Consider the following 15,911-nt stretch of genomic DNA (forward strand, 5'->3'; position numbering starts at 1 on the left):
GGGAAAAAAGATTGCACTGAAATGTTTTATTAAGAAGATAGATTCAATTGCTTTCTTATTGCATGATCTAACTTTGATGATGCATTCAGTCAGTCTGGCACAACACCAACTGTACGCTCCACCTCTGTTCTTAATGCTCACTTTACTATGTTCTCAACAGTCTACTGGATATAAACTACTCACTAATCTCTGGATCCTTTAGGTGCCTCAGTCCTGGGGAAATGCATGCTACATAGAATCCTGCAACTGATCTTTGCATTAATTCTGATCTCTAATGCCCAGACCAGCTTTGCAAAGAAAGTAAACACTGAATAAACAAAATATAAGATGCCACAGTTTATTGCTTTATTTAAAATATGAATAACCCTGAATGAATATCTATTGTTTACATAAGTCACATTGAAAGCATGAATTATATTAGTTACTTTCTGTTCAACAATCAATTCTCAGCTCACTGAATTTTAAAGTAGACTTGACCATTCATAAGTGACTCAATGTACAGTCCTAAATATCTCCTTGCTCAAAACTGAACTGTTTCCTATTGTTTTTGTTCTTTCTTCAATTATATCCTCCTTGAACTCATGCAACTTCTATTAATACCAACAAAAATGAATTAACTGAGAATAGGCTCCCACAATATTTGGCAGTCAAGTGCAGTTTTAATAGTACAATTTTTATCTTAACTTTAATAACTGGAATGTAATTTTTTTAATGAGAGTTACTTTGGGGCTATATTTGAATCCTAATTCTCACTTCCCATTAACTTTTAGTCAAATGTTTCTGTTTTGAAACATGTAATTAAAATATTCAAGGTTTTAATGCAATCATTCCTAGGAGAGATACCTCATATTCTCTTCTTTTGCCTCTTCTAAAGGAACTGTGTATGTCAAATTCACTGTCAATTGAACATCACTTATGTATTCTAATACCCTAAGCTCAATTTATTTTTTAATTTTCCTTTATATTTTTCATCACCTGCCATGCCAGACTGTAACTTAACATATCCTAATGAGTTCATACTGCTTGCTGGGGTATGGATGAAGTTCCTAATTAAAATGAACTCACTATTATGAATATATTTCTAACAGTAAATTCTGTCCTTAATCATTAAAAATGGTAGTTCTGTACCCAAAGGTTACTTTCTTTCCTGTAGCATAATGAACTCTTTTCTTAGCTTTTACCTTGTATCCAGAAAAGTATGCAGTTTTGTGATCCAATTAAACTCCTTTCTCATGACCTCATCCTTTCAAGAAAATATTTGACATGACCACAACTGGAAACCAATTAAAATGTAACATTTGAATAGCTGGCCCTAAATAACATACTACTGTCCAAAATATTCTCATAGGTAGATTACATTTTTTTAAATTAATTCATTTGCTGAAATTTAGGAAAAGACCAAGAAGGTAGAAAGGAGAAATGGATTTGTTATAGATCATCTAGTTTCCCAATTTGGTAATTTAGGTTTCAAAGGACTGGCTATAACTTCCTAATGTAGTTCTTTGTGGCTGCTTCTGATCCGGTCTCCATCAAACAACAGAAACAGAAAAATCATCAATAAGATCTGTTCCCAAGATACATCCCCCCAAAATATCCAGGATGTATTTGTCCAATATCACCCAGGTCCAATCAGTAAACTAATAACATGAAGTATATTTATTAATTCATCATACAATAAATAATTATTGAAATATGGTGGCAGAGGGGCGCCTGGGTGGCCCAGTCAGTTAAGCTTCCGACTTCAGCCAGGTCACGATCTCGCGGTCCGTGAGTTCGAGCCCCGCGTCAGGCTCTGGGCTGATGGCTCGGAGCCTGGAGCCTGTTTCCGATTCTGTGTCTCCCTCTCTCTCTGCCCCTCCCCCGTTCATGCTCTGTCTCTTTCTGTCCCAAAACTAAATAAAAAACGTTGAAAAAAAAATTAAAAAAAAAAAAAAAAAAAGAAATATGGTGGTAGAGCAAGAATAGCGAAGAATGATAAAATTGAGACAATAATGATTTATTATGAGGCTTAGATTTTTGTAAGACTTACAAACATTAGCTGGTATAATAATTATTTTTAATAATGCACTGATATTGATTATTATATTGGTATTTTAACAACTTTATTGCTTTGCTTTGCATTTGAGAAGGGAGACTAGAAAAGAAAAAAGGAAGATGGGGGGCAGTATAGGATGGAAGGGAAGACTAGAGGGTGGATAAAAGGAGGAAAGATAAAGCTAGTGAGGTAACAAGCTGGGGGGAGAGAAAGAGACTGAAAGAGAGAGATTGAGATCAGTTGCTTCATAATGTTTTAGCAAGATATTACTTTACAATTATTATTCATAACTAGTTTTACCTAGACAAGCAAGAAAAGAGGTACAGAGGTAGGCAGTCTTGGGGAAATATGAATTGTCTTTCTGTTGTTGTGGTTTGTTTTTGTTTTGTTGCTAACTAGCACAATGCACCAACATGTCAAATAATACTTTCACTCTATTTTAATTTTATAAGATGACATGTCCTCCCTCAGTAGTCCATTTTCTACTTTATTGGAGAATTTCACTCATTTTAGATTAAGTCAGCCTGCCATGTGCCTGGAGCTATTCACTCTACAATAGCTAAATTTCATAATTGGTTATAGTTTTGAAAAAGTTGATTTTTGGAAGATGTTTCATTTGGAGGATAGGTATGGTGGACTGCAGCTGGGTCCAGAGGAACTTTTCAGGGAGAAAATGAGCAGGAATGGCATACATATTTTTTTCCTCCCTTCCCCCTACCCTAATACATTTTTATCATGCAAGTATTATAACTGCTTGCTCATGGAACAAAGCATTCTTTTGATATTTTTGTTTATTTATGAAACCCAATCAATTTCAAAATGAGATATTATCATTATTAACCAAGGTATGTCTACTCAATGTCAAAATAAGATTTAAAATGAGAAAAAAATAGGGTTATTTTGATTATTTTGAAATATCGTGGCATTGGAACAATATAACTTCTCTGGAACTCCTCACTGAGGTCAAATTTCATACTGCAGATTAAGCAGATAAAAAAGTAGCCTTGACAATTAAATAAGTAGAGCACAGCTCTAAAATTTTTAATGACTTTAAAACTTATTGAAACAAAGTAATGTAATTGGGAGGCTTTTAAAAGTTACATGGGGAGGGCCATTACTTATGTAAAACATTTTCAAAGGTTGTGGGTGGGATATGTGTATCACCAGGGGTAGGAGTCGGGGGCTAAAATATAGTTTTCTACTCCCACACCCAGGGATAGTTCTAATACACAGGATATAGCAAAATTGTGGAGTGGTGTAGGGAAAATAAAAATATTTAAAAGATAATTCTGATCCATACTTACTCCACCTCCCAAGCTGAGAACCAAGGTCATGAAGATTACACATTTTGAAATTAAATACAAGTGGGTACAATCCCAGTAGAATTATACACGTTGTTTATCCTAGTTCAAACCAGTTTAATTTGATGAGCTTATTTTCCTTAGGTATAAAATGGCAAGTGCAATGAATGACTACCTCAGATGTTGTTAACATAAACATAATGATTAGTTTTTAACTATCATTTTTGAGTGTTTGCCATGTGCTGATCACTGTGCCAAAGCATTTTACATATATATATTTAGGATTATATGAGCCAATGCATATTAAAATACCTGGTAGCATGCCTAGCATGTGCTAGGCACTAAGTTGTTAGTTTGTTTTTCTTTCAAGTGCCATGCAAATAGGTATTACAAATAAATACAAATATAAATAAAGACAAATAAGACAAAGAAGTTGCCTTTAGTAAACATATATACTAGTGGTTAGACAGTCCTGTAAATGGATAGACAACACCTTGTAATAAGTGCCATTATATTGATAAACATAAAGATTAGAGATGGCATAGAAGAGGAAATAATCAGATAATGGTAATCAATGGGCCACTTCTGTCTTTCCTTCTTCTGCCTTCCCTTTTTCTTCCTATCTTCCATCTATTATCCCAACAAATGTCCAAAGCTATGAGTGAATGCAATTTTATTGTGGAAGAAGAGAGATTATTCCATTTCCATTCTCTTTCATTACCCTATCAAGCTTTCATTCCAAAGCTGCTATGAATTGGCATAAAAATATAATGGTTATCTTTATATTTTTAAAGTTTAGTACCATATTGCTCTATATTATATTGTGGGTGAAAGATATACCAGGAGATTGTGTATGTGAGCTAACAGAAGCCTTGGTGTACTGTGGTGTGGAAAATCTCTTTGAATGAATGCAATTAGTATCTACCACGAATTCCATAAAGAAACTTGTTAGCAAACAAAAACAACAAAAAACCTCCAAAAAACTCCCAAATCTGTGTTTTTATCAGTGATCCTCAACTTGTGATTCTGGTGTTAAGTGCTTCTTTTTGGGCATCTTATACCATTTCCTCTTATCGACATGTTTAGAGAAAGCCTGGTGTCATAAGGCATAACACAGTTGTTCACCACAGAAATACTAATTACATCATACAAGGCATGGACAAAGATGAGAAAGAAACACCCAAAACGTCCTAGATACTCAAATGTGATCTCATACAATATTATGCTTAATCTTCCCAAATGCCATAAAATTTTGGCATATGAGTCAATGAGTAAGACAATTTATATTCTCAGAACTCCATTCTCTTCCTTCCTTGTCATCCATCATTTTATTCTAGAGAAAAGAAAATCCTCAGAACTTTGCCCTAGGCATGACTGCCTTTCTTTCCCGATGATGCTATCAGTCTTGATGGAATCAGACAGAGTACTCTGTTTATGTTTGCTTGTTTGCTCCCTTGAATCTCTGTAGAGCATACTAGTTGCCTGCTTTCTTTTTTCTCAGTTCTTCATCCCTTCACCAATAACACCTCAGGCAGAGTTCTCAGTGCAACTTGAGTATCTTTCTAAAGTAGTTTTTAAACTTCAGCAGAAGTATAATTTTTAGCATGCAAAAGTATTACCTGGGGAGCTTGTTAAAAATTCAGGTTTCTGGAAGTCAGCCCCAGAGATTCTGATTCATTTGATATGGGGTGGAATCATGGAATCTAAAATTTTAGCAAGCACTGCTGGTTACTCTACTGTATGAGGTTCTTAGCCCTTGGAGAAACATGATTCTAGGCTGTGAGTAATCTTCTCCTCAGCTTCATTATTATCATTTCTGGCTAATGCAACATTTCTGTCACCTCCTTAACAGCTTTAGCACCAGGCTACCACCAGTCTGCCTCTCCACAAAATACCCTACCATTATTCTTAGGGAATTTGACATCCATTTTGATGAGCCTTCTAGTACCCTAGCCAAATCTCTCTTGATCACAATCTTTAAAAGTTATAGTTCAGATTTTGGCATCATCTTGAATTGTCCTAACATTTTACATTTTAACTTTTAAAAACATCCTGTTTACATAAAAACATTTAATCCTAACTTTCTTACTTCCTAACTTTTAATAAACTGTTACTTCTACTGGATAATAAAGTCTTCAGTCTTTCAAACTGTCCTTATTTACCCAATCAATGATGAAAATAGAAACCTCCAATTATTTCATGCCTACTGTGTGTTAGGCTCTCAGCTTTTAATTAACATCATTTTGCAAATATCCATGAGGCTGTTATTATTAACCTCATTTTACAGATGCAGATGAGGCACAAAGACACCAAATAATATATCCAAGAATACATAGTTTGTAAAAAGAAGAAACTGCATTTAAAACTATATCACTGTAAAACCCTTATACTGACTGACCTAACCTTCTTACTCAACTTAGATAAAATGGTCAAGACATTAGTTTTTCTTGACTCCTCTCGATCTTCCATGGTACTCATCCATTCTTGCCTATATATCTTTACTTAACTATGCCATTTACCTGGAATGTTTTTTAAAATGGATAAATCAAGAGCTCCCAAATCTTCTTTTTTTTTTTACTTTTGTATTTGAAACCATTTTATTTTTCTTCCCATTTAGCACTTGTCATAGAATGTCTTCTGTGAGTTCTTTATATATGTCTTTCCCCTAAACCAGATTATGAACTCCTGGAGCAAGAAGAAGGGTATAGTAAGTAGGAAGAACTCTCTCTATGGACTCAGGCTGACCTTGCTACAAATCAGAGTTACAGCACTTACTGACCATATGATCTTAATAAGATACAATGTCTCTAGTCCTTAGTTTATTATCCATCAGAATTAATTTTTATCACACAGAGTCATGGTGAGAATTACATAATGTCTTATATTTCATGTGTCTGGAATAACAACTTGAATGTATTTGGCACAATAAATAATGAACTATATTCTCCCTGACACTGTTTCCTGCCTCTCATCCCCAATACTGATTAGTAAAAAGGAGGTCACATTTATTGCATATAGTGGAAATGTAGGAAAAGTCAGCTATAGCAGGAGCTGGAAAAACAACTGCCCGTTGCTGATGGAGTATGATGTACTGATGAACTCAGGGTATGATGTAGAATAAATGGAAAACACAGAATAAAACCTACATCTCGAGTCCATTGTTAAGCTTAATCCTTAAAAGGATATGTCTAGTTAAATTAGTCTTGACATATTTGCACAGTAATTCTTAAATTAAAAAATAAATTAATAAATGAGATTTTGAGTTCATAAAGTTGAGGGAAGTCTCTTCAGTTTAACCACATTTCATTCAGCATATTTATCTGAGTCACTAAGAGCTAGAGGACTTATGATTAAGTTCTACATTTGTATCTCTTTTCCAGTAAACTGATCACTTGAAAAAGCCTTATTAACCCACTGACAACTATATCATATGTGGATAACTTTAATTGCCAGTCGTGTTAACTTTATATATTTACTATATCTGAAAATTCTTTTGGAATATGTCATTTGGTCACTGGTTTACACTTGTTTTCCAAGTAAAATAGAGGAGGTCCTTTGTCATGAGTGCATTAGATTAATAACACAGGTATAAGTCAACATGTTTAACTGGCTTACATGGAACTTTTCCTCAGTCAAGCAGCTAACTTAAACTGACCCTCAAAAATGCATCTAGTTTCTCAATGTCAGATTCAATTTCTCCAGTAGGTTGCTTGTGTATATAAGGGTCCTGCCCCTCTTTTCTGAACATTTTGTGTCTTCCAAGGTTGTGACACTATGCCAGATTATTTTTCTCTTGTTATCATGAGCAAAACTCACTGAAAGTTTGAAGCCAGTATTACATGTTGTTATATGGTTGTTCAGGGGGCAGAATGATACTCAGTTCCATTAGGGGACAGCCCTTAAATGTCAAGAGACCAGAAGGTTTGTTAAAAATTGGACTTACCCTAGTAGCTCACAAAGAACAATATGGCCAATATTCTACCACCATTTGAGAATAGAAGAGAAGTCCTGCTGTTCGTTGCTGGCATGGTTTACAAGAAATCTAACTCCAGGGAAGATATTCAGATCAGCAATAGCTTGTATTCAAAAGTCAGCCCTTACTTTCCTCTCCTCTTTTTAAACTTTAGTGATGGGAGCGTGCAAGTCATATTTTAAGGAGATAAGATATTTGCATGTTAGGGGCTATATGAATGGCCAAGAAAGGGGTAACCTTACATTTTTAGGCTTACCATGATTAGTGACAACTGAGATTATACGGGTTGTGTTTTTAAATATAGATGTATCTAGAAACAAGATAAGCAACAAACGTACTTATACGAAGAAATAATAACTCTGAGAACTTTACCTAAATATGTGCCTTAGTTCTGCAAGTTCTTTTTCTTCGACTTGAAGGTCATCTTCTAATCTTTCTATTATAATAACATAAGATTCACTGACTTTCTTCTTCCATTCATCTAGTAAAGAAAGACAAATGAGACTGATTCATAGCTGCGCTTTGCAAAATGTAGACACAGATCATAACATACAAGTAATTAAAACTCCAGTTTTTAATTCTAAATTCTACAATACTTAATTTAAATTGCTGACTGTGAGCTTAAAATGCAGATGTTTATATTTAAAATGCAATCATATTGAATTGTAGTAATTAAGAACCCATTTGATATTGGATAATATATTTACATAGAAGAATATATTTGACTTATTTCATTTTATTTTATTGCATTTTAATTACAGCAATCTCTAGTTTCCAGACAAAAGTTTTTAGGTTTCAAATTATAGATATTTAAGATATAATTCTAAAATCCCTATATTCAGCAGTATTCCTAAGAACATTATACCTAGCAACTAATATACTTTTGTAAGAAATTTTCTGTTTTCTCTAAAAATCTTTCAGAGAAAAATAATTTGAGTTCAGGTATCTTCTTAACGGTTTCATATAATACATTATCATATCCTCCATGTAAAAAATAACAGATACTCCAATGAAATGTTAATTATCTATAACTACAGAACCATGTTACATTTAGGGTATAAGAATAATTACCAGTGCAAGTTTGGGTTGGTCTAGATTTATAATTTCCCATTTGTTAGAGGTGTCTTCTTGTCTCCAGTGCAGTTCCTCAGGTTACAAGATTCCAAGTTCAAGTGCAGTGACAGTCCAGTTGAAAAATACTTTGATAGTCTGGCTAAAAATAAGCTGACTGCCAAATGGAATGTCATGCAACCATGACAAAGAACAAAATAGTTTGTGCTTTCAAGGGTGAACTCATAAAGGGAACTAATCAGTCTGTTTAAAACAGCTGTATCAAAAATAAATAGTAAATGTTTCAATGGGATTATTTGCCTTATCAATTGATTATCTACCCATGAATACGTTCATGGGTCATTTCTTTAGTAGGTAAATTTAGAAAGTGGTTCAGTTACACCTGAGGTTCACAAAGAGCTATTAAAACTATCTAGAGCTTCTTTCTAGTCATTTACCCCTGAGTCAAAGTAATGCCAATTGGAAAAGAGTAACTGGTGATAGAATTTGTCTCCCCATATAAATATGGAAACCCACATCTTATGTCACTCTACTAATAGAAATAAATGTAAATTTAGCCTATATTAAAAGTACAAAATTGTAAGAAGAAATCCTCAACATAGACCACGATTAATTTTTAGCATGTGTTGATTATGTTAATCATAAGAATCATGGAGAAGAATCTAAGACACTGAGTTCCACCAGCAGCAATTCATAAAATAACAAGATTATGAATAATTAGATTAAATGTTTTCTGTGGGATGGATACTAGTCTGAGTACTTTATACACATTTGTCATTTATACCTCATAGAATCCTGCAAAGTATATATTATTCCCATATTATGGATGAGAAAATCCATATTTGCTAGTAGGTGGAAGAGTCTGGAATCAATTCTGGGTCTATATATTTCTGAAATTCAAGCTATATATTAATGTTAAATCTCCCGTAATTCCTCTTTTATTCACCTTCCATTTATTTCATTGGGGATATTCGCTTTGTGTATGCATATATTTATTGATATAAATGAACTCAGGGTATGATGTAGAATAAATGGAAAACACAGAAAGAAAAGTTATCTGATTTTTAACTATGTATTTCTTTTGGGTAATGTAATTATACCTAGAAGATATAGATTTCAATCTTGAAATTCATCTCCAGAGGATATAGTTTTAATGTGACAGGTATGAATTTCACATTTACCATAGTTGAATATTCAAAGAATTTTCCCTTTTTGAAGTCAATGCTTAGACAAATTTAGGATTCCTCACACCTTTTCTCAGCAAAGGTAATCTAAGCTCCAGAGGGAGGGCTTCCATACTGATCATAATATATAGCTAAAGAAGTAGATATCTGACTTCATGGACATCTCTGTCCTCCCTTAGATAAAACTCTCCTTATCTCTCATCTGCCATGGCTTTTGTTGTCTGCTATTGTGTAGGAGCCTCTGGTTACTTGGTCCATGCATTCTGCATTTTCCTTGTGAGACCCTCATCCCCTCAGGTCAGAAAATCTTTGCTTTCCCCAGATATACTACATTAAGGCTCATTGATCCAGGCACTGATGTCCTCAATGGTTGGTATTGAAGACCAAGCATTCAGTATAGTCCCAGAGACCATACTGGTTAGTCTTCTTTAAGAGACTTGCAATCTTCCAAGGCTACACCTTGGGAAATAATGTACAAGCTCTCCCTTCTCTCAAATTTTGCTAAACAATCCATGGTTTCCATACCTTGAATCCAGAGGGACAGGGATGGGAAGCAGGGCTGCAGACCTTCTAAAAGACATCTAAATCTGTTTTTCTTTATCTTCTTTCTTATTTCTCCCTCAAACCTTACACCAGTGTGTGTGTGTGTGTGTGTGTGTGTGTGTGTGTGTGTCTGTTTACTGCCTGTACCTGTGAAGGAAAAACTAGTTCTTATATCATTTTGCATTATTTTTCCAATTTCTTGTTTAGGATATAAATTTGATGCATTAATTTTTAGGATTTTTCCTTTTGATTTTCAACAATATTTTTATTCTTTCAGAAAGGCTGACTCTTAAAAATAAAAGATTTGGCTTTCAAAATCTATAATTCGTGCTATCAGTTTGAAAATCCAATCAGCAACTCAACTGAATTTTTCTATACTCTGAGGCAATAAATTTTATTTATCCTACCCCCCCAAAAAAAAAGGGTAGGATAGCAACATAAAAATTCAGGAAAAATGATCATCTCGATACCTAAAATATTAATGTTATTGAACTATAACAATTTCCTACTTTCAAAGGAACAATATCTACAAACCACTTTTATGAATGTGATTTAGGTCACAGGTTGAGGGCACTGGAATAACCCTCCTGAATGCCTTCATGAAGGTGAAGAAAAGGCTGGAATAAGTAAATGACCCAGAATAATATATCCTATTTTTCTTTCCTAAAGAATGTTGGAGGGGATACACATGGAAGCAGGAAATACTTTTCCCACTACTGAGTACATTTCTGTAAAAATTACTTCTTTCTACCTTGAGTTGGCCACATGCTCTAGACTGAATCCTGCTCTTCTCAGCTCTGAGACTCCCAAAAGTTCAGAAAGCATATTATCTCATATATTATCAAAAACACAACCTAAGTACAAAAGTGGTAAACTTCTCAAGCTTCAGTGAGCATAGATGCCACTGAGGAACTTTCTGGGTTCCATTCCCAGAAATTCTGATTCACTAGATCAGTACTAGCCCCAAGGAATCTGAATTTCAACATAAATACCTAGCGATTCTAATCACTCAGGTAGATGCTACTTTGAGTAGCACTATTTTAAGGTTGCTTAAAGTGAACTTACCTGAAAGGTTTTGCATTTCTGAATTCACTGTAAGAGAAGAGAAAACACTGGAGTAAAGAGAAAAAGAAGATTGTTCAGATTCTATAAGAGGTCCATACTATGCTAATCACCAGGACAATAGATGATTTGGATGTGCATGTACAGTCTCTATTGTAAAATGAATCACAAAAATGGAAGCAACCAAGATGCCTTTTCAAAGGTAAATGAATAAACAAACAAATTATATATACATCCATGCAATGGAAACTTATTCAGTAATAAATAAAATGAGCTACAAAGGTAAGAAAAGTCATGGAAGAATTTTAAATGAATATTGCTAAGTGAAAGAAGCCAGTTAGATAAGGCTACAAACTATTTAATTCCAACTATATGACAGTTTGGAAAAGGCAAAACTAAAGAGACAGCAAAAAGTTCAGTATTGTGGGGGGAGCAGGGAGAGTGGGAGGAATGAATAGGTGGAGCACAAGGATTCTTTAGGGTTGTGAGATTACTGTGTATGATACTGCAATAGTGAATACCTGGCATTTGGAAAAACCAATAGAACTGTAAAATACAAATGTAAACTATGGGCTTTAGTTAATAATAACATATTAATATTGGTTCATCAATGTTAAAAAAAAAAGTACCATGATAATTTAAGATGCCAATAAAAGGGCAAACTACTATGGGGGGGGGGGTGGTGAGGAAAGAAATAAAGAGTATATGAGAACTCTCTGTATTTTCTGCTCAATTTTTCTGTAAATGTAAATGTGTTTTAACAGAAAAGTCTATTAATTTTTAAAAATTAAAGAAAAATATAAAATAAGACCAAAAATAATAATTCTCTCACAAGGCTATTTGAGTTTTTCAAGGAATATTTATAACTTATAAGGAAAAGCCTTCTCTAAGGAATACAGTAAAACCTTAGTTTGTGAGCATAATCCCTTTCGGAAACGTGCTTATAATCCAAAGCACTTGTATATCAAAGCATATTTCCCCACAAGAAATAATGTAAACTCAGATTATTTGTTCCATAACCCAAAAATATTCATATAAAAATGATTACAATACTATAAAATAATACAAAATAAAAAATACAAAATATAAAGAAAAATAAACACTTGTTTTCAAAAACCTTCCTGGCTGGTGTGAGGGAGACAAGAGGGAGGAGGGTTATTGTGTAGGATGACTTTCACTATCACTAATGGAATCACTGCTGTCCATTGGCTCAATGGAATCTTTTTCTGCATGGGGGCCATTGTATATGCTTGTAGGGATGTTGACTACAGCACCGTATTAATAAACTCTTGTCATATGCAGTATTTAATGTAACTGGCAATTAAGGCAGCAGCAGAAGGGTCTGTACTGCAGGCAGCCCAACCTAGAAAGAAGCAAAGCATTCCTAAACTTACTCTTGTATGGAGAAGCAAAAGATTGTCCATAGGTGCTTTGAAGTGACAAAAAAATACACTAGTGCCAATTGTAGGCACCTTCCAATGTTCTGAAAAATCACTGATTTATGCCAAACACCTCAGCCTGAGACTGAGCATTAAAGATGGGAGATGACCACCCACAATCCCTCAGAGAGAGAGAGAGAGAGAGAGAGAGAGAGAGAGAGAGTCCATTGGTTGCATTGTGATCATTTGACATTTGGCATCATGTGCTACTCGTATTGCAAGATGTTGCTTGTTTACCAAATTAAAATTTCTTAGAAATGTTTGTTTGTCTTGTGGAACACTTGTAGAACAAGTTACTCATGATCCAAGGTTTTACTGTACATAGCTAATAGTATTTTATTTTTCTTTCACATTTTTTTTCCATTCAAAATGTCAGGGTAGATTTAGTAAATACTATAGTTCTTCAACTATTCCTATTTTGACCAACCTTCATGTTATGTTGAATTGCCTGAATCTAATGCTAATGTCTCCATCTTTTCAACTGATTTATCAGACCACTTCAGCATATACACAGATATGTTCCAATACTCTTTCAATAAACCTACTTACATTCTTTCTGAATTCCTTTATTTTGGGTTCATATTATTTATTTATCCCAATCTACATTTGTGCCTCTGCTATTTATATTTCATACAAGTCTCTTCATAAATATTTAAAAGGATGCTTTCAAGTTGAAAAATACAAAAATTGACCTTGACACTTCTGGCCTTATGATTCCTACAGAGAAATCATAAAGAACATGTATCCTATGAAATCAAACTAATGCACTTGGAACAATTCTTATCAAATTTAGGAGTCTGAGTTCATTTACACTTAAAATGTAAATTGTTCTTTCACTGTATATGAATTCTTATTAATATGTTCCCAAGTTTTAGGGAAGTTTAGAGGTTTGATGTGTTGCATCCATTTGACAAGCAATTAAGAGAATCATTGCTTTAAACATAATAACCCAGAATTACTAATTGGTATGCATTTAGGCTTTTTCCTTATGTTTAATAAACATTAAATTCCTCCTACTAAAATGAAATTTTCTAAAAGAAAAATTGTGTATTATCTAAGATGAATAAACTATCCAATTAAAAATTATTTGGTTAATTTCCTTTTAAACAATATATTTCTTCTTAAAGAAGCATAATTTGTAAGACTCTTACTTATCAAACAAATTTCCTTTCTTTTCCACTAGAATATCTAAATGTATTTTGGATGGAGCTATAAATTACTGTCATGAATCTGAACATTGCTGAGGTAATATTCAGATTAATTCTCAAAAATAAATAGGACTTGAAAATATATAATAATGAAAGTAAAGGTAAAAAAAATCAATTCACAGTAATTTAAACAGGTGTTCTCAGTATCTCAAACTGTGAGAGTATATTAAAGAAAGAAAAAAAATATATTGCTATTTTTGTTTCCTATATACTGTAACTGCAAACGCAAAGATCTTGATCTTTCCTATACTTTCCTTTATTGATGGGTAAACATGAAGTAAAGTTTATTAAAGAATCGAAATTAGGGGCGCCTGGGTGGCGCAGTCGGTTAAGCGTCCGACTTCAGCCAGGTCACGATCTCGCGGTCCGTGGGTTCGAGCCCCGCGTCAGGCTCTGGGCTGATGGCTCGGAGCCTGGAGCCTGTTTCCGATTCTGTGTCTCCCTCTCTCTCTGCCCCTCCCCCGTTCATGCTCTGTCTCTCTCTGTCCCAAAAATAAATAAAAAACGTTGAAAAAAAAAATTAAAAAAAAAAAAAAAAAAAAAAAAAGAATCGAAATTAAACTGTGATGAGTCACACCTCTGTCATTGGCTAAAACTTTCTTTTCCAAATTGATAGGGTTTCTTTTAATTGTCAGTTCAGTTCTTCATTGATGGATTGATTCATTTATTTATTCAATAAGCATGTACTATACCAAGCACTCCAAAGAGCTCATAGGGGCCAGGGATATACAAGTAAACAGGCAACTGCAGTAAAACATTTGCCCTATGATAAATATACATGATTGGTAATGAGAAGTTACATCTAATAAAGCCTAGATTCCACTCAGAATAAAGCATCTTTGAGGCATTAAAACCTTCAGAATAATCTAAATATCATGGCACAGGCCACTTGTGTTTCCCTTTCATCTTTCCTTTTCCTTTCCTGAGTTAGCTGGCCTGATAAGGAAATAACACTATGTCATAATTATAGTCATGTTAATAAGTAATTATTGTCTTTGGGTATAACATTTCCATGCCTGAGATATGTCATTTAAAAATCAAACAAGTAGTCAGGGGCCTGGGTGACTCAGTCAGTTAAGCATCCGACTCTAGATTTTGGCTCAGGTCATGATCTCTGGTTTGTGAGTTTGGCATTCTCTGTCTCCCTCTCTCTCTCTATGCCCCTCCCCTCAAAAGTAAATAGATAAACATTTCAAAAAATCAAATAGTCTACAGCCATACCACTCTGAATGCACCCAATCTCTTCTAAAAAATCAAACAAATAAAGAAAAAGTGAGGGAGGGAAACAAAAACAGTTCTATTTGGAACACTTGTGGCTATTCCTCAAAGTGCAAAGACAATTTGATGTAGGTTTAACAAATTATTTAAAGGTTCAAAAAAGTGGATCTATATAACATAGTTGTTAGAAAGCCTGCTGAGTGATCCATATGACCAGTTATTTGCTTAATCCCTTTAACAGAACAATCTCAGTAAGTAGTCTGTTCAAGCATAGTTATCATTATTTCTTGTTACATCTCTTCCTGTATCTTCTTAGTGGAAGAATGGAGATAATAATTATCATGCCATACACTTTCATGCCATCCTCCTGCAGTTCTATATCATCTCAGTGCCAGAAATTGCATCAGCCTTTGGCACATACTCAGAAGTTTAAGATCTCCCTTCTGTTCATGCAGTCCACCTCAGCATCCTAACAATAGAACTGACACTGACTCAACTGTATAACATATTCTACCCATTTTAGACTATTGTTGTGGAACTAGGTGGTGTCCCTTTTCAGCTGAAATTTCATATACATATAATTTTGAATACTCTGAATATAAATTAAAAGGAGTGCTATGGTTAAGTTAGCGTGAAACTGTTGGGGGTACAAAAAAGTCAATTCTTACAACTCCATGAATGTATTAATATATTTGGTTAGGTGAATCAATAGAAAGTCTCAGTATATATGGCTACACAGCCTTCTGATTTCTTGTTGGTACGGGCTATTGTCTCTGAAGCCAACAAGTCAAGTGGACTTGTTATAGCAAATAATGTTTGAGTACATTCTAATGTCAGGCATACTATGATAATAAATACAAGTTTCCAATTGTATATA

At 34.1% G+C, this 15,911-nt stretch overlaps 1 protein-coding gene across 4 annotated transcripts in view; it reads right to left on the reverse strand.

The window, feature by feature from the left end:
* TNNI3K (TNNI3 interacting kinase) overlaps window positions 1-8,527 on the reverse strand; it is a 290,431-nt gene extending 281,904 nt beyond the window's left edge. Inside the window, exons 1-2 of one of the 4 annotated variants that reach the window (XM_058716964.1) lie at window positions 8,381-8,517; window positions 7,682-7,790 (exon numbers count right to left, since the gene is read on the reverse strand). In XM_058716964.1, coding sequence (XP_058572947.1) covers window positions 7,682-7,790; window positions 8,381-8,420 — 149 coding nt within the window. In that variant the 5' untranslated portion in view covers window positions 8,421-8,517. Of the gene's footprint in view, window positions 1-7,681; window positions 7,791-8,380 lie in introns of all 4 variants that reach the window. The other 3 variants (XM_058716965.1, XM_058716963.1, XM_058716966.1) reach the window with 3 other exon arrangements.
* Between the last annotated feature and the right edge of the window lie 7,384 nt (window positions 8,528-15,911).

The sequence above is a fragment of the Neofelis nebulosa genome, chromosome 2, assembly GCF_028018385.1.
Source record: "Neofelis nebulosa isolate mNeoNeb1 chromosome 2, mNeoNeb1.pri, whole genome shotgun sequence".
Classification (NCBI taxonomy): Eukaryota; Metazoa; Chordata; class Mammalia; order Carnivora; family Felidae; genus Neofelis; species Neofelis nebulosa.